Here is a 25698-nt window from a genome sequence, read left to right on the forward strand (position 1 = left end):
CCTGGCAGAAGTCACAAAGAATCGTGACAACTTCATGAGGCAGGGGCCTGATGGCAGGTAACCCCATCCCTGACACCAGGTGACCCCGTCCCTGACACCAGGTGACCCCAGGTTAGGGTTTCTCAGGCCTCACTGTCCACCCCCACTGGTCAGCAGTGAGAGCCCCTCTGACAGCCAAGCTGGCTCCACTCAGGGTCATGACCTCTCCTGGTCTCCCTGCAGGCTGTGTGCTCCCCAGGGCCTTTATAGGGGGTGAGTCCTGCGCTTCATTCCCACTCTCCAAGGCCAGGGCCAGGCGGAGCGTGGGCTCATGCATGGTTAAGGAAAGCAGAGGAGAGGGAAGAATGTACGAGAGTTCGACCAGCTCTGTGCCGGCCTTGACAGTGGCTGTGGACACTGATCCTGATATCTGGGGTTGAAAGTTCAGGAGGCAAGAAGTCTCCTGCATAGTATGGAAAGGTCAGGGCAGTGCTTACAAGGACCGGACCATCTCAGCGGGTAGTGAGCTCTCTGCCACCAGAATTATGGAAGGGGGAGGGCTGGGCGGTGGGCCCTGTGTGTTTCTTCCCACCTCAAGGAAGCCTGCACTCTTCTCCCAGTCTTCCTGTTGGGGCCTCATGCCCCCACATGCAGGGGCCCCAGGGCAGGCCGACTGCCCCCGCAAGCCCAACTTGGACTCCCTGATGTGGCTTTTCTGATTCTCTGGAAAATCAGCAGGGAACTAGGTAGTACACTGAACGCCTTAGTGACCCAGACACACCCTCCCCAGGCCAGCTGACACAGGGGTTCCCTTGAGGCCATGCCCCCATCATGCCATGGGGGTCCCCACAAAGGCGTGGGTGTGACCTGACCAGACCCCGGAAGCGGCGGGCCCTAAGGTGCCTGGGCTTCGCTGACAGGTGGTCATATCCGGCCACTCCAGGCCCCTCCAACACCGTCACTGGACACTTGGGGCTGGCTGGTCGCAGGGGTGCTGAGCCATGGGCAAAACCCACCAGGCCGCCAGGGCCAGGTAGGGAGGACCTGGGTGGGCAGGACCCAGGCCATGGTGGAGCGGCATCCTGCAGGAAGGCTTCCTGGCTTGGCCTCTTGCGAGAGGTCGTGGCCACCCTTCCACTGTGAGTGACAGCTTCATTTGAACCAATTGAAAGAGGGCTCATTTTGCTTTAAATTCGATTTGTGACAGCAGGGCACTCCAGGAAACGGGTAAGGGAACAGTTGTCACAAATATTTTGGCTGTCTAGATCCTGGGTGGGGTGACCCTCAGCAGAGGCTCCGGCATTCAGAATCATTTCTAGGATGACAAAATACAAACAGGCTGGCATCGTTGGTACGGTGCAGGGACCAGGACTCCGTTGTTTCGTGGAGCGGCTGGGGTTTTACCGTGTGGATGACATAAAAAATGATGAAGCAACAGGAGAAATGTGTGACTCCTGGACCCGGTCTGACCTCAGCCGCTCAACGTTTTGTCTCAGGGTTGCTCATGGTGGGGAAGGAGCGGAGACCAGCACAAAGGGAAGCCACCCCCCTCCATGTACACGACACAGGGCTCTGGAGGGTCCCTCCCACGCCTGGAGCCTGCTTGCTCCCAGGAACATGAGGCTAATGAACCTCAGTGTTATGGGTGGCCCATGGGGACTCAGTGTGGCTCTGAGGGAGCGTCCCTTCATTCATTCCCTCTCTGGAGCTCAGTTTGCTGGTCTGTAAAATGGGACTGTCCTTCCCTGCTTGGCAGAAGCATGAGAAGCAGAGGGAGCTGGCACGCAGAGGGCTGGTGGCAGACACTGGCTGTGGGGCCCACGCTCCTGTCTGTTCCTTTTCATTATGTTCCTTAATGACTCCCCTCTCTGGGGCTCCCCGTGAAGTGGGGAGGGGAGTCTCGAACAGGGCACCCTTCAGGGACCTTCCACCCAGAGCTCTAGGACGGCTGCTCGAGGTTCTTTTGCTTCCGTGGGTGCTGCAGTCAGCTAGGAACTAATTAAGTGCGGGGCGGGAGGGGGGGGACCCGCCCACTAATGTTCGAACATGTGGCTTCAGCAGCCGGGGTGCACGTGCAGTGGAAAATCCCCCAGAGCCCCAGCGCCCAGCCTGGAGCGCCTGCCTTTTGCTGTGAGAGTCGGTTGTGGGGCGTCCCCCCCACAGGATGTCCTGGATGGCCTGGGACACAGCATCCAGACCCATGGGGCATGCCCTGGAAGCCCTCGGGGTCGGGAATCGGGGATGAATCCGGTCGCGTGTCTTCGTGGGTGAGGAAGGACAGCCCTTCCCGATGCCCCCTGGCCAGGATGGTACACGGTCCCCATGTTCAGAGCCTCCCTGCGCCACCTCCCACGTTGGGACGAGGGAGCAGTGCCTGGCCCAGTCCTGGAGACCTGCAGCTCTGGAAGGCTTTCTGGACCTGAAGCCCGGTCAGTGTCGTGAGGGGGTCGTGAGGGGCACTTGGGCAAAGACGGGAAAGGTGCTCCTGGCGGAGGGTGCAGCATAAATTAATAAAGACACAGGAGAGGCCGATCGAAGGGATGAGCCGGCAGGGGTAGAGGAGCTGACAGCCTGTAAGCCAATGGCAATGTGGGCTTGTCCTGGGCCCTGGGGGCCCAGCACCTTCTGAGCTTTGCAGCCCCAAAGCCTCTTTCTGGAGCCAGATGTGTAGGCCCCCATGTCAGCCATTAGGCCTGTCCCTGCCCAGTGACTGTTGGGTCCACAGTCTTACCATCCTCCTGGTCCTCCTATTCCCCCGCCAGCTAGGGCCTGGCCCGGGAATACCTAAGAAATAGCTCATGTGAAGTTCAGCTACTCCCCCTGCCCAACAGAGACCATGGCTCAAGGGCCCCTCCAGGGATCTCCCCGGTCCTGCAAGCCCCCCTCTAGAGGACACCCCTCGGGATCAGGGAGACCTGGGGGGTGGAACCCAGCCCAGGCTCGGGCAGGCTTCCATAGCTGCCCTGCGGGTCTCCGGCTTTGCCTGTCTTGTTTCCCCTCTCTCCATCACTGCCCGGCATCTCAGACCACATTCTGTGCTCGCCCAGGAGAGCAAGATGCCCTTACACGGGGCTTTCTGGCCCAGCTTTCCCCTCCTCCCCACGCAGCGATCCTTATCTTGACAATAATAATCCCATTGTACCCCAGGCTTTCACTGGGAGCAGCCACAAATCCTCTTGGCAAGAAAGAGGCACGATTTTGGTCCCCAGGGCTCTCTCTTGGCCCCGCGCTGGCGGTCAGCTCTGCTGCCCACACAGACTTCAGAGCATGGCCCTGCACCCCCAGCCCCAGGCCTGCCAGGAAAGGATGCTGGGAAGTCGGGTCAGGGTCATGCAGCAAAAGGACCCACCATGCCTGTTGGGGTCCCTCTTGGGCAAACCAGACACTTCTAACCACCCAAACCCCTTACCCTGCTTCTCCACCCCACCAACCTGGGATGCCCTTGGACAGCCCAGTTGCTCAAAAGGGAGGATGGCCCTTAGGAATGGGGGAGGCACCTGGAGCCCCTCCAGACACTCGTGGCAGACCCAGAGCAGGGATACAGGATCCTCCAGGTGGGAAACTCTTACCTGCTCCTCAATTCGGAGGATCTGGACTTCTACCATCCTGGGACTCACCCTCTCCCTTCCCTGGGAGCCCCTCTCCCACGTCTACACAGCACCCCGCAGATGCCCCCTGGCATGCGGCAGGGTTGCCCATCCCTGTCCACAGAGAGCCACAGGCTGACATGTGGCCAGATGCCTGTGGGTCCACGGGGCTGTGGGGCCTGTGGGCACCCTAGCAGGGCATGGGGCATCCTCAGCCCGGCAGCCTCCGCCTCTCCCTTGCATGCGGGGATCTGGCAGTTGGGGGGACACAGCGATCAGCTTGGCCACGAGTGCCCAGCCAGACTCCTGACGGGCCTGCAGGCTTGTGTGTTTTGATCCGAGGCTGCACTGGAATATTTGAGTCCTGCCGAGGGATGTGGTAAAAGCAGCCGGCTGCCAGCACCGCCGCCGGGAAGGACTGCTTCCTCGCCAGCAAGCGGCGCGGCAACGTGTTCCCTCCCACCCCGCAGCCCCACCCCCGGAGCCGGGGGCAGAGCGGAGAGCGGAGCTGCTTTCCTCAAGTATCCATTCTGCCTGCTCCGAGTGATTTTTTTTTTTTTAATTCCATACTGAGCAGTAATGGATTATTTGGATTATCCTTTTTCCCCTTTTCTACGAGCTCAGCAATTGAATTAAAATTCAAGAATTAATTTAAACAAATGTATGTCTCCTAAGAACCGCAAAGGGGCTGGGCTGGGGCTTGGTACGGCGTTCGGGCCGAACTCCCCACTTGGGGCCTGGCCCTCCTTGATCTTTTTGGGGATGCTTCTTTATTCTGTCTGAGATCTCCCCAGAGCCCAGGAAGCGTTGGGCAGAAAGGAGGCCATTTGAAATGCTTCTCCAGAGCCAAAGCCCAGGGAACACCCGAGGTCAGAGGACTCCGGAGCGAGGTACTCGGGGCCTGAGCTCTGGAGCTGGATGGTTCAGGGTTCCTGGCATGCCCCACCCCCTCACACCTGTGGGATCCAGGGCTCAGTGTCCTCAGCCACAGAATGGGGTCGACAGTGAGCCTGGGGGAGATGTGCAGATGCCTGTGTGTGAAGGAATAGGGCATAGCAGACTGGCCAGAGTCTGGGCCCCCCACTCCCTGCGGTACAGAGCTCCCCCCGAAGACAGTCTCCGGGCCTTTACGGAGCCAGCAGCTTCCCCGCTGCTCCGCGCTGAGACTGCACCGTGCTGATGGAGACAGCGAGACTCCAAGCCAGCCAGCTGGCCCGTGTCCCTGCAGCAGGTCAGGGTGAGAAGCCAGGTTCCAGCTCTGTTTATCCAGCTGAAAAGACGGCCTCTCCAGGCAGCAATCACCAGCGAGTGGGGAACATCTGCTCGATGAATGGGGTATTAAGCACCAGGCGCCGGAGGGCCCGGAGACAGCCCTGGAAGGTGCAGCTCTCGCAATTAGGGACCAAGCGGAGCAGGCTGTGCTCCTGTGGCAGACTCAGGGTGCATCCCCCAGAAGCCCTGTGTGGGGGTGTCAGTGCCCCACGGCACTGCATGGACCCTGCTGCTCAGTGGGAGCACCAGGACCAGCCATGCGGTCTCCAAAGGAAGATCCCTTTTCAGGGGGTCCCCCCGATTCCATTGGCAAGTGGGACCTCAGATCGCCCAGCCAGTGGGGTCTGAGCTTCCAACAACCATCCCCCAACTTCACAGAAGGGGTGCTGTGGCCCAGGGAGGGCACGGGTCTGCCCAAGCCAGCTCAGCAATCCTGCAACAGAGCTGGTTCTCTGACATGGACACCCCGGTGGGCCCCTGCCCGGGAGTGTGTCAGGGATGCCCCCACTCAGCCTTGACTAGCCATTCCCACCCCCACCCCATGCTCTCTGTCTCAGCTTCTCCACCTCCCCTAAGCCTAAACATAGCAGGTGTGAGTGCTTTCACATGAGCCAGTGTGGGCATGGTCCTGGGGCTTTCTTCCCAGGCAGGGCGTCCTGAGTACCCATATTTTGGGGTGATGGGTGGGGCAGCTGCAGAGGAAGGTTCTCCAAGGGACAGGCCCCACACATTAGACCAGGGAAGGGGCCTGCCCTGGCTCCTATTTCAGGGGACAGTTACTTGGGAATGAAAGGCAGGACCTGGGGCTCAGCCATCCTGGGGACACACCCATGGCCACCCCAGGTCAAGGACAGATGGGTGGGGATCCAAGAGAAGGCTCGGCTGGCAGGTGGGCCGGCCAGGGAGGGGTACATAGCGAAGGCCATGGGGAGCCCGAGACAGAGTGTCAGGAGGATAGGACGGTCACAGCAGGGGTCAGCAGAATGAGCCCCCACCAACCAGGAGTCTTTAGGCTGTGATGGGGGCTAGAAGAGTCTGGGGGGAGGACGGCTTCACTCCACTTCATGCTGGCTTCTTCTAGCCACCCCTCCTCAAGCCTTTGAGTGGAGTGAGCACAGACATGCTGGGGCATGGGGGAGGGCTGAACAAGAGGGCAAGGCTTGACTGCATGGGTGGGGGGTTAGGAAAAATAAGCAGGGTCCAGCCACCTCCCCGGCCAATGCAGATGGTCCCATTGCTTTTGAGCCTTGATGTTCAAAAAACAATAAGAAATTGCTAAAGGTCTCTGGTATGGTATAAAGATCTGGGGACTCGTCTTCGCCTCCACCTCACCCCATCTGTGGGTGGGGCCCCCTTCTGGGCAGCGCTCACCCACCCTACCTCCTCCAAAGTGACAAACCCACGAAGTGTTCAGGAGCAGGGGACTGACCCAAAGTTACTGGTGGGGGGGCAGGCAAAATTAGAGACTTGGATCAGGGAGCCCTGCCTCCCTCCACTAGGGAGGGTCTCCCAGCCCCGGAACTGGATGGGGGTCAGGGATGGGGACGAGGTTCTTGGATCTAAACTGGGACCAAATCTGAGGGGCGGGGTGGGGGGAGTCTTGGTTTCTTTTGCCTCTGTGCCAACTACAGCACAATAATTTTACCATTAGTATCACAACAACAACAACAACAACAACAACAACAAACCACCTCACTTCTCCTGCAAGAGGGGATGTTGGAATCTGAAGACCAAGACTGTCCTCCTTCCATTGCCTGGGGGAGATCAGGAGGGTGAGTTCTGGAAGATACCTCTCCCCACCCCTGCTGGTGGCTTAAGGACTGACAGCTTCTCCCAACACTTAGATTACAAAGGTTTATTTAGAAAATAGTTTGGTTGTTTTGGCTGTCGTTTTTGGCAAACATTTAAATACTTTCAATAACCAAAGATTGTCACTGCCTCTTTCCTCCCCCAAGACAGCCGCCCCCACGGTCCTGGGGAAGTCAGCCCTTGCTCAGAGGTGATCTGGGTAGCGGTGTGTGTTGGGGGGGCGGGCTCCTTTCTTGCCCCTTAGGGAGGTTGCATTCACTTCTGCTGTCTGAGACTCTGACCTCACAGCCGCACCTCTGCAGGGGCCCCCAGGGCCAGATCCGGGTCGAAGGCCCAAAAGCAGCCCTTTGCTGAGATGGAAAGGCAGAGGGGTTGCCCCTCTCTCCTCCCCCCCTCCCCGGGGTCCCTGCCGTCCCTTAGCCCACACTCCTGCCCTGTGGTACCCTCCCCTATGTCCCAGAGGTCAATCCATCCCTGGGTCTGGGGGAAGCTGCTGCCCCCGCTTTCTCCTGGCGAGGTTGGGGTGGCGTGCGGGTATGCCTTCCCAAGGCGCCGCCTGGAGCTGTCCAGGGTCTGCTCGAGGCCGGCGCCGGGCTCACTGCCTGAAGCCCCTTCTCCTCCGTCGGAAGAGGATGTGCTTAAAGGAACGGCGGAAGTCCTGGTTAAAGACGGTGTAGATGACCGGGTTGAGCGAGCTGTTGCAGTAGCCGATCCAGAAAAAGAACTTGAAGAGCGGGTCGGGCACCTGGCAGGCCTCGCGGCATATGCCGTACAGGCTGTAGCTGAAGAAGAAGGGGAACCAGCAGAGCACGAACACGCCCATGACCACCGCCAGCACGAAGGTGAAGCGCTTCTCGCGCGCCTGGGCCACCTTGCGGCGGCAAACGCTGCTGCGCGCCCGGCGGCGGCGCGACAAAAAGAACTCGACGGAGCGAGAGCTGGCGCGCGAGAGGCGCCCGCCGGGACCTGGGGACCTAGCGGCAGCCAGCGCGCCCGAATCGCTCGCCCCTGGCCCCGGCCCGGGCGCCGCCACGTCGGCGCCGCCCGCGCCCCCTTCCCCGGCAGCGCGCCGCCGCCCGCCCCGCCGCAGCGCACCCCGGCGCCGCCGCCGCTCCGCCGCCGCGCTGCTGTCCTCCGGATCCACGTCCGCGCACGGACGGCGCGGGGGCGCGCAGTGCCCGTTCTCGCCCGCGCCCGCCGCAGCACCCAGCCCATTCTCAGTGGTTGGGGACGCCCCGTCGGGGCCCGTGGGCGCGCGCTTCTCGCTGAGCGTGCGCGTGCGCAGCTTGGCCACGCGGTAGATGCGCGCGTAGACCAGGCCCATGATGAGGCAGGGCGCGAAGAAGGAGCCGATGCAGGACGACAGGATGTACCATGTCTCGTCGTTGAGGCCGCACTGCGGGTAGGCGGCACTGTCGGGTTGGCGGTAGAGCGAGACGAGCGGTGGGAAGGAGATGACGGCCGAGATGAGCCACACGGCCACGATGGTCGCCTTGACGCGGCGCGGTGTGCGCTTCAGGTTGTACTCGACGGCCTGCGTCACCGACCAGTAGCGGTCCAGGCTGATGGCGCACAGGTGCACGATGGACGAGGTGCAGAAGAGCACGTCCAGTGCCAGGTACACGCCGCACCACACTTGCCCGAAGTACCAGTAGGCCATGAGCTCGTTGGCCAGTGAGAAAGGCATGACCAGCGTGGCCACCAGGATGTCGGCCGAGGCCAGCGACACCAGGAAGAGGTTCTGTGGCGCACGCAGCGCCCGACTGGTCAGCACGGCGATCACCACCAGCACGTTGCCCACCACGGTGAAGACGATGAGAAAGCCCACCACAGCAGCCAGCCCCGCCACGGCGCCCGCCGAGTACTGGCCCGGGGGCGGCCCCCAGGCGGCCCCCGGAGCGGCGCCCGAGGCGTTGGCGTCCCCGCCGCTGCCCCCCTCGCCGGCGCCGCTCGCGTTGGGGCCCGCCGCCGCCGCCGCCGCCGCCAGCGCCGCCGCCAGCGCCGGGGACGCCATGGTCCTCCCGCGAGCTACGCGGTCCCGCCTGGAGCCGGGGCGCAGCCGCGGCAGCTCGGGCGCCCCCCAGCCCGGGCCGGCGCCCGCATCGCCGCCTGTTCCCGGGGCGCGCCCGCCTGGGACCGCGGCGCCCCGCAGCCGGCCCTCGGCCGTGGTGGCTCCGCGGGCGAGCGGCGCGCCGGAGAGCGTGGCTGCCGGGCTCCCCGCAGCTGCCGCGCGCGTAAGTGCAGAGCAGGAGGCTCCCGGAGCGAGCGGCGACGCGGCGGCGGGGGGGAGGGGGGCAGGTCCCGGGGTCCTCGCGCGGCCCCGCCCTCGGCCCCGCTCACGGGGAGCGCCCGGGCCGCGAGCCCACGGTGATGCGGCGCCCGAGCGGGCGTGCCCGAGCGGCCCCGCGGCCCCGGCGCCCGGCCGGGGCGCAGGCTGCAGGCGGCGGCGGCGGCCCGGGCGCTCCGCCTCCCATCCGGCCGGCTAGGGCTGGGCGCACCGGGGCGCGGGCCGCCGCTCCTCCGGGCCCCAGCGCCGGCGCGCAGCCTCGGGCTCCAACTTTACTTTCCCGGGCAGGGCGCCGGCGCCGCCGCGCGTCTTCCTCCTGCTGCTCCGGGCGCGGGCGCCCCCCGCGGTCCGCGTTCGGCCGTGCGGGCTCCGCCTCGCCTGCCTCGCTAGCCTTAGCTGCGCCGCCGCCACTGCCGCCGCCGCCGCCGCCTCCTCCTTCGCCGCCGCCACGGTGCGCTCGGCGCGAGTGCAGCCGCCCGGCTTCGGCTTCCAACTTGGGTAGAGTTGCGCAGCGGGGCGGACGCGCGGGGCGGGGCGCGGGCGGGCGGGGGCGGCCTGGCGGGCAGGCCAGCGCCGCCGGCCCGGGGGGGAGCTGGCCGGGGAGCCGGAGCCCGCGGCCGCCTCGGCGAACCTGCCCGCGCGGCGCTGGGGAGGAGTCCCGGGCGGTGGCGCAAGGGGCGCGCGCACGGCGAGGGCGCCCCCTCCAGGGCCGATTGCAGTCTTCGGGACGGGGTTGAGTACCGGCCGACCTGGGCGGTGAGTTCCAGAAACCTGCTCTTTCTAAGACAAGAGCCTCCGAGCCTCCCCCGGGCACACGAGCACGCACACGCGGGCGCGCACACTCGCGCGCAGCACGGGTCGGCTCGGGGTCCGCGGCCTGATTGGAGAGCCTGCGACTCGCAGCCTGGCGGAGGACGCGACGCCGCCTAGGTGCGGAGGGGTCCTGCCGAGTGGGGGTCGGGCTCCGATCTCTGGTCCATCTCTGGTCGGTGTTAACCGGGCAGATCCACGTCCCTGCCTCCGGCCTCAGCTGCCTTCTCTGCCCACTTCCAGGCGCTGCTGGAGCATGAATCATGACGGCGGTGCCAGTGGAAGGCCTGGGCAGGCTCCCAGGCGCTGCATCCATGTTGGCAATTATTGAAGTTTTTAATTCTCGTGCTCCGGGGCCCTGCTTTTAAAAGGTGGGGGGATGTTCAAAATCACCGCCCCTGACAAACACCCAGAATGAATTTCCCGGATGACGGGCGGGTTTGCGTGGGTGCCTCATTCCTGCGGGCTTAGGGGCAAGCTGTTGGGGTACCTCCCTTACCCTCAGCTTACCCCAGCCCTGTGTCTCTCTGCATTCATTCAATGAATGCGCATTGCCGTTTCCCCGTCGCGCGCGAGCGCTGGTTCCCACCTCCAGGCAGCTCAAGGTTGGTGGGAGACAGACCCTGGGGAGGAGGTTGGAGATCCCAGGCCTGGCATTTCTTGCTAGGAGGGGGGGAGGGCCTTTCCTCCCAGCAGTCCAGAAAAGCGCTCAGGCAGGCCAGCAGCTCTCCCTGCAGCCTCAGATGGGAGGATAGGGGTCATTCCTGCGGCTGTGGGTCACGGGGTGGGACGCCTGTGGGTTCTACGAAGGTCTCATGGGGAAGGATTGGAGCATCCCCCTTAGTGGTGTCTAGAAATGTGCGTGACTTTGGGGCTGCATCTCTTTTCTCTGAGCCCCGAGGCTCAAAAGGTCTTATGTAGGAGAGTGCTGACATCTTAACAGAGATGCTCACTGGGAGCCCCAGCATACTCCTTAGCACCCTTACAGGGAGCAGGAGGGGTTAGGCCAGGGTGAGGCCAGCAATCAGAAATTCTGGAGGGTGGGGCTGCCTGAGGAAGACCAGAGCCAGCCCTGGGCTTTTAGGTGCTTTTTGGCAGCAAATCCATGACTACATGTGAGAGGCACATGGCCCAGAGAAGGTAGGAAGCCAGTATCCCTGTGGAAGGTGGAAGGGCCCCCTGGTCTGGGAGGCCTGGAGCACCTTGTAGGGAGGTCCCGCATATGTTCGCATCCTCAGCAGTTGGCATGCACCTCTCCTTGTCTGTACCAGACGTTTTGCCCTCTGGGATGGTGGGTGCCCCACACTGCCTTGCTGAAGTGAATGCCCTCAGTGCCCTGGAGCTCATTCCTAGGCTGGGAGTGGAGTTGTCAAGGAAGGCTTCCTGGAGGAGGTGCATTTGGAGAACAGAGGAAAAGTCATTAGGAAGTGAGAAGTCCCTGTGGATTGTGCTCCCTGGGGTTAGGGAAGGGGCTTTGCCCTGGAGGAGCCAAAAAAAGGAAATGGGAGGGGTCAGATGTAGGTTAGGGGGAGCTCCCTCTCCAGCAGCTGACCAGTCACTTGGGCCTCCTGCAGACCATTGGGGTTCTTATCTTGTGAGGAGCAATTTGGGGGATCCCTGGGGGTGTTGGGACACCCAGGGTCCTGGCTGCCCTAGACATCTCACATATTCATATTCAAGGGCAGCCGAGCACGAAAAATTTGGAGGAAAAAGGACACAGAGCACCTGGGGCCTGAAGCAGGCAGGACTTCCCACAGCCCAGGAAGCGGCTCCCCAGGCCAGGCTGGGGACATCCGGAGTGCCTGGCCAGCCCAGTGACTCAGGCCCATGGGGACGCCCGGCTGGCCTTTTGACCTCAGGACTGCCAGCGGCATCTCCCTGGTATAACCCAGGAGGAGGCAGAAGAAGCGCCTCTCCTGTGGGTCAGGGCCTGGGAGGAGAGAGGAGAGCTGGGTCCCCTAAAGAATCCTCTGGGTTAAGCCCTTGGCTGGGCTTTGGGGCTGCACTGAACTGAGACCTGCCTGTGTGTGAGGGAGGGAGGCCCCAGGGACTGCGGCTGCTCAACCAGGAGCTGGAGAGGCCTCTTACCCCAGACATTGACAATGAGGCTTGACAAACGGCTCCTGATTATCCTGTAACAAGCAAAACAGCATGTGCCTGGAAGGCCGCCTGTCCCTGTGAGTTGCTGGTGGGCAGGCCTGGGCTTGGCAGGACCCGGAGGATGACAGAGAGGGTGTCGTAAGGATTCAGGCTGCGTTGGTAGAGGGGGTGGGGGTGAGGGTGCTGGGGAGAGCTGTGGGACCTCTTAGAAGGAAAATCACATAGCTGGGAAGCATCTTGGGGCTGCCAAGGCCTAGTTGCCCTTGCTCCCACCCGTGATGAGTGGGACTGGGAGGGAAGGGTTGGTCCAGCCAGGGCCATACAGCCACGGGACACTGGGTCCTAGGCCCTGGGTGCTGAGATGGAATCTGGGTTCACACCTGGCATGTCGTCCTCTTGTGCTCCACAAGCAGCCTCTGTCTTGGTGGATGGAAGTTTATGTCCCTGAACTGCTTCCCTGCACGCGGGGTATGAGTGCACACACACAGATGTGCACACGCATACCCATGTGTGAGTGCGTACACACAATCACACGCACACATTTGTGGGCACGCCTACGCTGGTGTGGCCACGTACACACCAACGCATATCCATGCATGCTGCATACACATGCACACACACAGCTGTGTAAATTGTACAGGACATTCGTGTGCATGGCCATGTGCACACCACACACGCACATGCATGCTTCCACAAGCAGGTATCCGTGAGCACACTTGTGTATTTACATGCTGCACACAAATATACGTGCACACACATCCACACACATGTTCGTAGGCAAATATCCATAAACCCACATAGAATGCACGTGTGTTCTATACACACATGTGCATAAATGTGTGTGCACTTCATGTGTGCATGTATATGCATCCCACCCACGCATGTCCATATACGCACATGCACACACAGGGCTGCACACAGCCACTTGCATACACGCGTGCATTCGCATAGATCAACATACGCGCATGCGCATGTGCTCATTTCCGCCCCCAGGAGCTGCGCATGCGCAGAGCTGTCTGTGTCCTCGCTCCCCCTCCCAGGCTGCGTGGAGGATGGATTTGGCCGCCCCATTGCGGGTAGCTCTTCCTGGTTTCAGGTTGGGTTCCACAGCCTCAGCCTGCTCACGTCCACCCAACTCACTCAGATGGCTCTTCAGCCCACTCCCTCAAGGCGGCAAGCCCATTTGTCCCCACCTGCCATGGACTCAGGGCCTTGGCCGTGCTCTTCTCCAGGCTGGCAACCCTTGGTCTCGCTGTCCCCAGGGATCTTCCCTTCCTTCCGAATGCGTTGCCCGAGATGCCCCAGCAGCCCTCCTCCATCTTTCAGGCTAGGAGCCCCTTCCGATGCTGGCCTCCTGTGGGCCCATCAGGGGCAGGACCCCTTGAACCCCGTCCCTCTCCACTGCGGGCTCCTGAGAGCAGGCGTGTCTCTCGCACTGCCCAGTGTGGGGCCCAGCTATGCTCACAGTAGGGGCTCAATCAAAGCTGGCACAGGGTGGGGGGTGAAGGGTGTAGTCAGGAGTCTGGCGAAGGTCCTGACGTCCGTTGAGTTCCTTGGCCAGGCTGGACTCCTCCTGTGTGCTTGGCGCCAGAGATGCCTGGCAGAACGCGGGGGCCCTCGCCGGGGGCTGATTCCCCGCCCCCCACCCCAGGGGCTGCCAGTGCCAGACCCCTGGGCCCCCCACCCAGCGGCCCTTTTCTGCCTCCTTTCTGTGGGGGTTGCTGATGCTGGATAGATATGAGCTCCTGCTCTTCATCTCCTTGCTGCTCGACTTCCCAGTGCCTCAGTTTTCCCATCTGTAAGGTGGGGATATTGGACTGGATAGTTTTAAGGTCCGTGCCAGCTCTGCCCCCACTCAGCTGTGAGCTCCACGGCAGTGGGTGTTGCAGCTGGTCTCCTGTGTCTGCGGGGGGCCAGCACGGGAGGGAAGGGCCTAGAGGCAGGGAGAGGACCCCCTTCCACTTCTCTAACAGGTGTGGCCATAGTGGCGGACTGGCCTGGCTTCTTAGTCTCCAAACCAAGAGGACTTGTTTCCTCCTTCCAGCTGAGCTGAGGATTAACACACACCCCTCAGGCCATGTTTATTTGAAATTTCATTTTTAAAGACAGGCAGGGGGAAATGAGGCTCGCTTCTCCGCGTGCCCCTCCCTGAAGAATTCCAGAACCGCTTTGTCTTATTAGAACGTGGCCTGGTTCTGCTGGCCCGGGGCCTGGCTCTCCATGCACTAACCCGCAGACCAAATCCATTGCAATATTGATCACATTGATGGATTTGGCACAGCTGAGTTCTTACAGAGCTGGCAGAAGTCCCCTCTGGAGGGAGACCTGCTCCAGGGACCATCTTTGATTTGCAATGAGTGTAATAGAGGAAAGCAGTGGGTCAGCACGTCTCCTTAAGCACTGGCTGTGTACCTCGCTAAGCCCGGGGCCTGCTGGAGCTCAGGCTCGCCCCCATCCCTGCCCACCCTGGCTGCTGCAGCCCCCTCCCGTGGCTTCCTGCTCCTGGCCTGCCTCTGTGTCGCACTCCTCCCTCCCCGCCTGGCTCCAGGCTTAACGGGGTCCTCCCTGTCGGGTTTGCTGCTGCCCAAGTGCCTGAGCTTGGCATTCAAGGCCCTCCTCGGCCTCCCCTCCAGTCTGGACTCTACAGTTGGGCTCACCAGGTGTCCCCACATAACCTTGAGAAGCCACCCTTCCCTTCAAAGCCTCCCCAGCTTGTAGAAGGCAATAACAGGGATGTGCAGGCTCTGGGGAGCAATGTCTGTGGGGCTTTCTAGCCCAGGGCCTGCTCCCCAAAGGGGTCAAGCCATGTCCGTGTCTCCCTGGGCCTAGAGCATCTGCTCTCCCCTCTCTTGATTGCACACCTGAGCATCTGGAAGAAGCACTCGCCCCAGCCCCGGGCTCCTGGGGCCCACCCCCCTGCAGGACTGCTGTGAAAATTCCGGATCCAGAGCCCACCCTGGCTACCCTCTGGCCCTCAGCAATTATGCCCAGGCCCTCTGCCCATGGTAGGCTCTGTCAGGGGGCGTCTCCCCCAGGTAGGGTCTGTCCTGAACAGTCCACGGGGTGGTAGGCCCAGTTCACCCTCTTTGGGGGCTTTGCTGCATATTTGCTATGTGATGGTCCCATGCTGCAGGAGAGCACATTGAAGCCCAGGGGCCCGGGAGGAAGTGGCTCCCCTCCATCCCGCCATGATGCTGTGGGCACCCAATGGCTTTTGTCTGGCATCTGTCCCAGGAACTGGCTTCCGTGGGAGGGGTGACCTCGGAAGGGCTTTCTTGGCAATGACCGCCAAGCCGAGGCCTGAAAGTAGAGGCTTTGTGGCTTAGAGTGACCCTGTCCACAGGTCTGTCCACCCACCAGGGGACCCTCCCCTCTCCCCCTCCCTCATGGGCAGATTTTAGGTCCAGCCCCTTACGTCACCCCCAGAAGATTTGGCATCTGTCCAGCAGGTGTCTCCTGGGCACCTACATCAAGCCAGGTGTGGATGGCACCTATCAGCTATGGAGAGCATGGCGTTCCTCAGGCCCAGCACAGGGGACAAGGCACAGGCAGTGACTACCTGTCAGGCACCAGAAGAGGGAAGAAGCAAGTGGCAGGGCCTGAGGGGACTTCTGACCATCTGGGGGCTCAGTGAGGACTTTCTGGAAGAAGTAGGGACTCAGCTGAGACTGGAGAATGAGAAGGTAGCAGCCTGTCCAACAAGAAAGTTGAGGAGGAGTGCTCAGTGAGGACTTTCTGGAAGAAGTATGGACTCAGCTGAGACTGGAGAATGAGAAGGTAGCAGCCTGTCCAACAAGAAAGTTGAGGAGGAGTGCGTTCCGGCCGGGGGTGGGGGGGTGCGGGCATGCGGTGTACCCAGCCCCCAACACTTGCTGCCTCCTGGCCCGCAGAGCCCCCATTGACCCAAGCCCTGGAATGATACCCTGTTCCTGATTGTGACTATGATGGAGAGTCATTGCCTTAGTTAGGCCCCTCATAAGTTGACTATGAATTAATTAAAGGAGATTATCCTGGGTGAGCCTGACCTAATCGGGTGAGCCCTTTGAAAGTATCAGATATGTTCTGCGGACCTCCGAGATGAAGCAATTTCATGAAAGAGGAGTCCAAAGATCTAATCTAAAAGGGTCTTTGGTGGCTGAGAGTGGTCCCTGGCAAACAGCAACCATAAAACAAAGACCACAGATCTGGGAACTGGACTGTACCAATAGCTGTGTGTGCTTGGAGTGGCCACGGGCTTCGGAAAGCTCAGCCTCGGCTGACACCTTCATCTCGGCCTTCAGACCCCAAGCAGGGGACCTAGCCAACCTGCACCTAGACTCCTGGCCCCCAGAAACTGTGGGATAATAAACGTGTGTCACTTTCAGCCGGTCCATTTGTGTAATTTCTTACACAGCCTTGATAGCTAATACACCCATGTACCCGGTTTGTTCTGGTGGAGGAATATCAATTGGCCCAGGAAAGGGAGACCCCCCCCTCCGTCCCAGCTTTGAGGGACTAAGCTTATTACAATGGGCTATTACATAGGACTTAGCCTATTACAATCCCACTAAGCCTATTACAATGGGCCCATCTCCCTTCCCCAGCGGCTGGAGGAGAGGCTGCACAGCCAGTCCCAGCCAATATCATCTCCATGATAATGGGCATGAAATGATCATGAAAGTCAACTGCCTTTCTTCTTGTTGGGTCATGCAGAGGTGCAAGGGTGTGAGGCCCAGAGCGGGCAGTTCTTGGGACCCGAGGAGCAGGACATGGGGATGATAACCAGAGGGGGAGGAACCAGGGTCCTTAGTGCTTTGTTCTGGAGTCTCCAAGCGTACCCTGGAGTCTCCAAGCGTACCCACCCGTGGGCCACCCTAAGCCAGGCTTCCTATGGAGAGCATGCTAAGTGGCCTTGCTGTCTGAGTTCTTGGAGAGGAGGTTCTGGAGTTTGGGGCTGATCATGCCCACAGCCGCCTGCTGCCTCAAGCATCACTGTGTCATCTGTTACGGACAAAATACACACCCCTCTGAGCCCTAACTGCCCCCAACGGGGACCTGCATGTGGTGTTCAGTTGAGGACCATGAGATGGGGTACTATCCCAGAGTGGATCCTAAATGGAGGAATGAGGAATGAAGGAGAGAGACAAGGGGGTCAGAGTTAGAGCAGATGTGATATCAGAAGCAGACGGCAGGTGACAAGAGGAAGAGGCCACGAGCTCGGGCACCTTCTAGACCTCTCTAGAAGGTGGAAAAGAACCAAGAAACAGGTTCACCCCTGGAGCCTCAAGGAGGAGCCAGCCCTGCCAACCCATTTTTAAACTTCGGCCTGCAGAACTAACTGTAAGATAAGGAGTGTGTGCCCTTATAAGCTACTGATTGTTGGTTCCAGCAACAAGAGGGAATGAATAAAGAGACCGTAGGTGTTTGGGGCATGAATGCACAATGAACGATGTATGAATGAGCGTGGCATCCCGTGGCTCGCCCAGGGCCCCCCCATCATGAAGCCTGTCTCCCTGCTCCCTCTATCACTGTGGCCCCATGTAGAATTCGGGAAACAAGTCTGGAGGAAATGATTCATTAAATGAAAGCAAGTTCGCGGCACAATCTCTGACTCTGGTAGCAGGTACAAGGCTGCAGAGTGGGAGAGAGTTAAGGAATTTTTTTTTTTTCCATTTTGTTTGGCTTTGTTTTTTTCCAGCTTTTTCAGAAAATGCAGAGGAGCCCTTGACATGTTTGGGAAAATAAGCGAAGATTGCTCACAGGCAACCTTACCCTGTGAGGTTCCCCCAGCTTCCTATGACGACCCGATTCCCGAGTATTTCTGGAAGGCAGGAAGGCAGGCCCAGCAGCGTGTGCCCCTGGCAGGAGTGCTGGAATGTTTGTGTTGGAACCTGGACACCGTGAGCCCGGGCCACAGGATCTGCTATGTTTCATTCTTGAGATTTCCCTTCCTAGAAGGGCTCTGATGGAAACCAGAAGTTTGTCTAAGGAGGGAAGGGGGTCGATCTGGGATTTAGGATTGGGGGAACAGGGGACCAACGATGCTGCAGTAACAAATCAGCCTGAAACAAGGCAGCCAGAATGGATGGGGGTGATCCCCACTTCCCCGCCCCGCCCTGCCCCAAGTCCCAGCCGTACCTGACTGGCAGGACAGGATGTTGACATCCCATTGTTCAGAACATGGTCACGTGGCCTTACCTAGTGCAAGGGAGGCTGGGAAATGTAGTCTTTAAGCCACATGCCCAGATAAATGCAGGGAGGGTTTCCAACCTGGGGCTGGGACCTCTTTGTTTTGGGTACCGTCCTGTGAATTGCCGCATGTCTGGTAACATCCCTCGACTCTTCTGACTAGTGCTAGGAGCACGCCCCTCCCCAGCCCTTAGCTATGATGACCAAAGTTGTCCTCAGATATTGACGGGTGTCCCCTGGGGTCATCATCACTCAGCTGAGAACCACTGGACCAGATGGAGGTCCCAAAGTCCATTGTTCACAGGGCTGGTCCAGAGGAGCGCTGGGGTGGGGCTGGGCTGGGGTGGGCCCATGGATGGGACAGGGTCCCATCCTGCAAGGTCTTATACAGGAGCAGGACAAAGATCTTGATTTTCATGTGAAATATAGTAATTGCTTGTTGACAGCATCTAATTAAAACAGGAAAAAAGCTGTGTGGTTGCCACTGTTTGACTTGTATTCCCCAAAAGGTATGTCTATATGCTCACCCCCCAGGGCCTGTGAGGGTGACCTTATTTGGAAATAGGGCCCTGGCAGACTTCCTGTGGTTCACTGAGGTTATCCTCCACCGGGGTGGGCTCTGATTCAATGTGGCTGGTATCCTTGTAAGAAGAGACACGTGGAGAAGGACGTGTGAAGACAGAAGCTAATGCCGTGCTCCAGTGCTGGGATTAGGCTCTGGGGCCCCCCACCCACCACAGCTTGGTGGGCCAGTCCGCAGGTCCCGAGCCCCATCTGGGGCTCACAGGGACAGTGAGACAACCCAGTCACAGACCTCCACAGTCTGAGACCGTAGCCCCCACAGAGCCCGGCCCAGAGCAGCACGCAGGAGTCCCCTCCTGGAAATGCCGGGTTCCCCTAGAACCTCATCTAGCATATCGGAGAATCAGATTTGCTTGGGACAGGACAAGGCCTCCCTAAGTGTGTGGTGTTGAGTGAGGGTGCACGCCAGCCCATCATGGATGTCCCTGCCTGCGTTCACCAGGTGACCTTCGGAGTGCCTGCATGGGGGCTGGGACCTGAGGATCCATCAGTGGCAGGTGACTGAAACTGCCCAGGGTGCCAGAGCGCTGGCCAGCCTAGAGCTCAACGGGCACAGCGAGCCCACCTCTGCTCTGCTGGGGTCTGGGTGGGGTTGAGATTAAGGTTGGGGTCAGGATTTACTTGGGGTGGAGGGTCCCAGTGAGAGAGAGATCAATTGGATTTTAGTTGGGACTTGCGTTGGTTTTCTTTATAAACAGAATTTGTGTTGCAGTGAGTTACGGTACATTTGGGGGTAGAGTCAATATTTGAGAAGTAGTTTGGATCAAGATTAGGTCTAGTATCAATTCAATATTAGGATTTGGGTCAGAGTGGGGGTCAGAGTAAGGGTTGGGATGGGGTCAGGGTGGGATTAGGGTCAGGGTCAGGGTTAGGGTGTAGGGGGTAAAGATGGGGTCAGAGTGAGGTCAGGGTGATGGTTGGGAGGGGGTCAGGTTGGGGTCAGGATCAGGGCGAGGGTGGGGAGGGGTTAGGTGGGTCAGCATGGTGTCAGGGTCTGGATGGTGAAGGTTATACCACTTGCTGTGCTGACCACTCCTGGTCACCTGTTTGTCTCTGTGTCCCTCTCCTTCCAGCATCTAAACTGATTTTCACCTTCATCTGGTGCTCTGGAACCCTTGCCCAGGGCCCTAACCGAACCAAGTGCCGTGGGTAGGACCATCCCAGCTCTAGGAGTCTTCATCAGGCAGGTGCTCTAGGTGAGCTTAGATTATGAGCTTTTGTCCCAGAGGAGCCCCGGGGCACAGAGACCCGCTCAGAGTGGGAGTCATGACCAGAGGTCACGAGCAGAGAGCCTCAGTGCTGGGAGTGCACTCAGATATCCTTATAGCGGTGTTGGGCGTTGCTGCCCTGGGACACCGTGATGGACTGTCTCAGAAAGCGTGTGTGGACAGGACTTGTTATGGTTCCGTGTCTGGGAAGGAGGAGTAACGAGAGGCCTCCTTGCAGACACTGTCTCAATCACAGCAGAAAAAGGACATGAATCCCGGGAGGAAGCAAAGACCTCCTTTTTCTCACCAAGGAAGCACACTTTTCAGTTCCAGAACAGCCGAGAATAACAGGAAGCCCCGCGGCAGGGGTGGGGGGTGCCTGGGAGTCTGGCAGCCTTGCCCTTTGCTCCAGAACTTCATAGATTAGGCAGCTGATGCTCAAGCTGCTTAAGAGGGAAACCAGGTGCATTTTGGAAACTGAAAGCATCATCTCTCAGCGTGGTTGCAGAGTGAGCTGGTGTCCAGGAGGGGGCGACATGCTGCAGCCCCGCCCCTGCAGGCTGGTCCCCAGGGCTGCAAGCCCAGGTGGGAAGAGAAACACTGGGCCCCAAGCTGCACACCTGGGGGTCACCCTCCTCCCCCAATGATGGCCTGGCCAGTGGTTCCCACCCTTACCCTGCACTGGTGACCGGTAGGAGCTGCCCAGAGCCACACCTGGCTAGGCTTCCCCTCCAGCCTCCCTGATGGTCCATAGGGATCCTGTTCATACCAGCTCAGCTACCTCTACCAGGAAGCCCTCCTGGAAGACACCGAAGGCTGCCAAGATCCCCTAATGGGGATGGAGCCTCATCCCTCATTCTCCTGAGTACCCGTCCACGAGCTTAGGGCTCCTCCGCGCAGAGACCAAAGGTTTCACCTGCAGCCTCCCAGGCTCAGCCTCCAGTGGAACCCTTCAGATGGACCAAGAGAAATGCAGTGAGCGAGTGATGAGAGAGCCAGCAAGGAGCCCCGGGAGCCCTGGGGCGGGGTGGGGAGGGGGAGGACCCTACCCTATGCTCAGGTTTCCAGATCCAGGGCTGCCCCAGCTGTCCCATCGCTGGTCTCCCTGTGGGGTCCTGCCGCCCTCCCTCTGCACACACAGCCACCTCCTCCCAGTGACCCCTGCTCCTGACCCTGCACTCGCCTAGGCCAGGGAAGCTTGCAGCAAAATAGAAGGGCTGTGATGTGGCCACAAAGGGCGCTTCCAGGCTTCCCAGTGACAGGGGGCCAGCTCTTACCCCTCCTCCATCGGCCACACTGCACCTGCTGTGAACACCCCACTGTATGGGTCCCTGTGAGGATTCGCTGAGACCAAGGAGGTGAACCCCAGCCACCAGAGTCCCCACTCAGATCCTGAGCCTGTTCCAACAGCTCTTCATTGTCCCTTTAGCTCCGTTGGAAATTCTGCAGAGATGCGCTCCCCCATAGAGGATTCCGTGGGCACCGCTGCCTCCTGGCCTCGAGCCTCATGCCATCTAAGCAAACACGGTCCACGCACTGGACTCTAGGAGGAAGGCCAGCGTCCCCTGGATCCAGGATTGGGGCCGCTTTCTCTCCACATCTGCACTCCAATTGGTGGAGAATTGGGGTTTACCGCCCAGCCCTTGGTGCCTGCTTCTAGGTGCCCCAGGCTTCACCTGCAGCCATGCTGAGCCCTGTGGCTGGAGCACCCCCGCCACTCCCGATATTTCTGGGAGAGGTTGCATCTCTCATTCCCCGAGGGACAGAGGCCCCGGTGTCTCCAGGTCCAGGGCAGACTTAGGTCAAGAGCCAGAAGTTCTGTGGGCCACTCAGCACACTTCTGTCTTCTCTGCTCAGCCCTTCAGCTCCCCAGGTGCACACCATTCCCAGCGGGTCTCTGGTTGGATGCTGCCAAGGGCAAGTACACAGGTGAGGTTTACAGGTCAGAGAGGTGTGACCCATTCCTGCTCCTTGGACATAGGTGGGCACACCCATGGGCTTGTTCAGACCCGATGCTTCCCTGGGCCCGCGTTCTTGGGGATGCCCCCGTGCTTTCCCCGCAGCCTCCTGACCCTGACCATCACGTTCTTGGGAACTTTCCCTGAACATCAAAGGCGCATAGAGCATTCTAGAGTCAGCTGGGAGATAAGCAGAGAGTCTGAAACCAGCCAGCCTGAGAAGCAAGGGCAGGTCAAGGAGAAAGGTCAGAACAGGAGTGGGTGGCATGCTCCAAAGTCTTTCAGCTAGCTCCCAGGGAAGGATCAGGGTGAGACAGGCGCCACCTACATCCATGCAGCACGGCTCTAGAGGACAGCCAGGCCATAGCCACAGGGTACCTGGTCTCCGGACCCCACACTGCCAGCATGTGACACACAGGGTGCCCAGGGAAACCAGCCATGGGGAAAGGGAGGCAGCACAGAGCAGGCCCTAGGTCCTGGTGACAGTGTGCCGGGCTGGGGCTCAGCCACATGGGGGGGACCCACAAGGCCCCCTCTGTCTGCTGTCTCTAGCGGGAAGTTCACAGGGACCGGCCTGTGGGGTGCGGGCGCTCACATCAGTGCCGGGGTGCCTGCTGGCCTTGAAAACCCGAGCCCTTGTCTAATTAAGCCATTAGGAGTGGGTATCCATGGAAACCACTGAACTGGCATTTTCAACACAGATGAATATTTATTCAATTAACAGGGCAGGGAGCTGGGGAACCTTGACATCCTGCTGGGACCGTCGTGCAGGGTCCTGGGGGAGTCAGGTTTTGGAGGACCCACTGAGGCCCCAACCTTTCACCTGCATGATCTCATATTCACAGACACCCCCCCACCCACCCAGAGATGGTCCCTCTCACCCGCCCTGTATGGGAGAAACGACGGTGCAAAGCCATGCAGGCACCCGATCAGAGCCAGAGGCTGACAGAAACCCCAGAGGGTCTGGCCGGACCTGCCGGCTCCTTCTCCAGCCTGAACCCTAGCGGGAGGCAGGGTCACAGCCTTCTGCATCCTGGATACACTGGCGGTTACATCCGCGGCCGTGCTGCCCACAGCTCCAGATGATGTTGCCTCCATGTGATGCCTGTGGGACCGTGAGCGGTCATCTGAACTGCCCGTGGCCTCGTGGGTCATCTGTGACTGGCTCTGGTCACGGTCCCTCAGTCCTTCCCGACCACAGACCATTCTGAAGCTGGATGCCCAAGATCAAGGTGTCCGCGTGCTGAGGTCACATGCCGTGAGGACCCTCTTCCAGGTTCTAGCACCTTCTCACTGAGTCTGCCCCAGACTGGAGGGCAGGGGGCTCTCAGGGGCTCTTTCACAAGGCCCTGGCTCCAACCATGGGGGTCCACCTTGCAACACAAGCCCCTCCTGGAGGGACCACCTCTTCCCACCATCACACAGGGGGCCAGGACTTCAACACGAGAGCTGGGGGGACATATTCAGACCACGGCTACCCCTCCTCAGGCCACTGCAGGCACCCACAGGGGAGGGTGGCTGGGGTCTGGCACCGTGCCTGACACACAGAAGGAGCTCCATCAACACTGCCTGGGAAGACCAAGAAGAGCCAGGCCTCGGCCACCACCAGCCCTGGGAAATGTCCTGGGGGCTCTCCCGGGGGCTCATAGCAGCAAGGAGCACATGTCATCCAGAGCTGTCTGGGTCTGGAGGCTTCGTGACGCCTTTCCCTTTGTGCTTCTGCATTTGCTGCTGTGTATGGTCTGGGAGGGCCCACAGGATCTCCGCCCAGTGCCCTGGTGGTGGTCCAGGGCTGGGACCCAGCACCCAGACCCCCAGTGGAAACCCTGTCTCTCAGCAGCCCGATGGCCAGGAGCTGGGTTTGAGGGGAACTTATTGCTTCCCAGGTGCTGTTCAGAGGCCACCTATCAGCTGGCTGCCCCTGACAGGGTCAGTGTGTGTGTGTGTGTGTGTGTGTGTGTGTGTGTGTGTGTGTGTTTATGCACATGTGTGCACACGTGTTCCCTGAGGGCTGGCTCCCACCTGGAGCATATCTGCAAAGAGTTCAGCTCCCATGAATGTGCACTGAGTGACAGGGCGCAGGGGGCCTCTTCTCAGGTTGCACCCCATTTCCGAGGACACTGCCCCGCACCTCGGTCCTGGGTGACATTCTCTAAAAAGGAAAGCACATTCATTTTGACCATTGTTGCCGGCCACCTGGAAAGTACTATTTGGTCCATGAGCGTCTTCCAAAGTTGGGGTTCTCCATGAAAAAACTATCTTTGCTGGTGGAAGGCGTGAGGTCACAGGTATGTCCCCTTCATTTACTGTGCAGGTGGGCATGGTAGTACCTCTATGCAGGATTTGGGGTCCTGGCTTGGCTACCTCCCTGCCTGGTCTCCTCTCCTGCACAGGTGTGTGCGGACTACCCCATGACAGCCTCCACCAGAGATGCTCGGGGTTCATGGCCTGCAGGGCAAGCACCCAGCTGGGAAGGCCCCCTGCGCGCTGACTCCTCTTTCTCAGTGGGACCGCCTGGAAACACCAGACATGAGCAGCCCCCACACCTCTCAGAGGTGCCACGCTGGGCACGTGCTCTGAGGTCCAGCCCAGGTGTGTGGGAACAGCCAGACCTCAACCTGATTGGGATCCCCTGGGGACGGACCACAATTTGAGAAATTCCCAAAGCCTGAAATCTTCTGATTCCATGGCGTCTTTACCACAGCAAAATACATAGTATAACCAGCCCCCCGCCTTTTCAAACTGTTTCACAACTGCATTAAGGCATAATTTGTATAACCCAAATCTGACCCTTTATGTGTATATGTGAGGACCGTTGTGCAGTCCGAACAAGGTCTGGTAAACGCTCTGTAGAGGAAGTCCCGGGCCTGCGGGGGTTCGTTGTTAGAGCAGCTAATGATTGTCCTCGCTATGCATGCTGTGTAATTCTCACGGGGCAGGGGGGCGGGTGCTGGGCAGGGGGCATGGGCCAGCTGCAAACAGCACAGATTTACACGCATGTGCTAGCCCACGCCCCACTCACACTCGGTGGGAGAGAAGGTTGTTGCTTTTTTTTTTTCTTCTGTTAACATTTCATTTGGAAATAATTTCGAAGTGCAGAAAAGTTACAAGAACAAAAATAGTACAGAGAACACCATATACCTTTTACCTGTGTTCAATTATCGCTGGCATTTTACCCCATTTATCATTTGCTCTCTGTCTTCCCTGCCTCCTCCCTCTTCCCTCGTCTTCTCCCTCCTCCTCCCTCCTCCCCCTCCTCCTCTCCCTCCCCCTCCCTTCTCCTCTCCCTCCTCCTCCCTCCCTCTCTCCCCTTCCTCCCTCCCCCGTGCCCCCCACCCCGCACCATCTCCCTCTCTATGGGAGGGGTGTGATTTTTCTGAACTAACTCAGACCAAGCTGCCTGCATCATGGCCCTTCGCCCTCGAAGACAGGGCTGTGGCCGATTGTACTGAACCACAGAGAAGGGACACCTGTTCGCGGTCCAGCACCCGCAGTCCCCTCCTGCCAGCTGCCCCGACAGCCCCTTTTTACCCCTTCCTATCCAGCCCAGGACCACTCTAGGGTCAGGCGTTCATTCATCTGGTCTCTTTGGCTTCCTTTCATCTGAAACATTCCCATAGTCTTTTTTTTTTTTTTTTTTGTCGTTTATGTCACTGACATTTTTGAAGAATACGGTGCTTTTCTTAATAGAAGAGTGCTTGCTTTAGGTTTTTGGCTTTTCCCTCATGATTAGATTTGGCGCATACTTTCTCAGCTGCAGGGACACACAGATGATGTATCTTTCTCCAGGTTCCTCATCCAGAGCCCCAGAGGCCTCTCACTGGTGGTGTTATTTTTGATGAGCTGGTCAAGGAATTGTCTGAGTTGTCTGCTGTGTAATTACCCTTCATTTCCTTGCAACTGATGAACAGTCTGGGAGAGACACATTAAGACCATGG

At 59.5% G+C, this 25698-nt stretch overlaps 1 protein-coding gene across 1 annotated transcript; it reads right to left on the reverse strand.

Moving 5' to 3' along the window:
- Positions 1-6678: 6678 nt before the first annotated feature.
- Positions 6679-8664, reverse strand: ADRA2C (adrenoceptor alpha 2C). The gene has a single exon (XM_082727546.1). The coding sequence runs from the start codon at positions 8659-8661 to the stop codon at positions 7243-7245; it is 1419 nt and encodes a 472-aa protein (XP_082583672.1). The 5' UTR covers positions 8662-8664; the 3' UTR covers positions 6679-7242.
- Between the last annotated feature and the right edge of the window lie 17034 nt (positions 8665-25698).

Source organism: Mustela nivalis, assembly GCF_964662115.1.
Source record: "Mustela nivalis genome assembly, chromosome: 4".
In the NCBI taxonomy this organism is placed as follows: Eukaryota; Metazoa; Chordata; class Mammalia; order Carnivora; family Mustelidae; genus Mustela; species Mustela nivalis.

Bases quoted from the DNA above. Each gene is read 5' to 3' on its own strand.
- ADRA2C (XM_082727546.1), bottom strand. From the start codon at position 8,661: ATGGCGTCCCCGGCGCTGGCGGCGGCGCTGGCGGCGGCGGCGGCGGCG.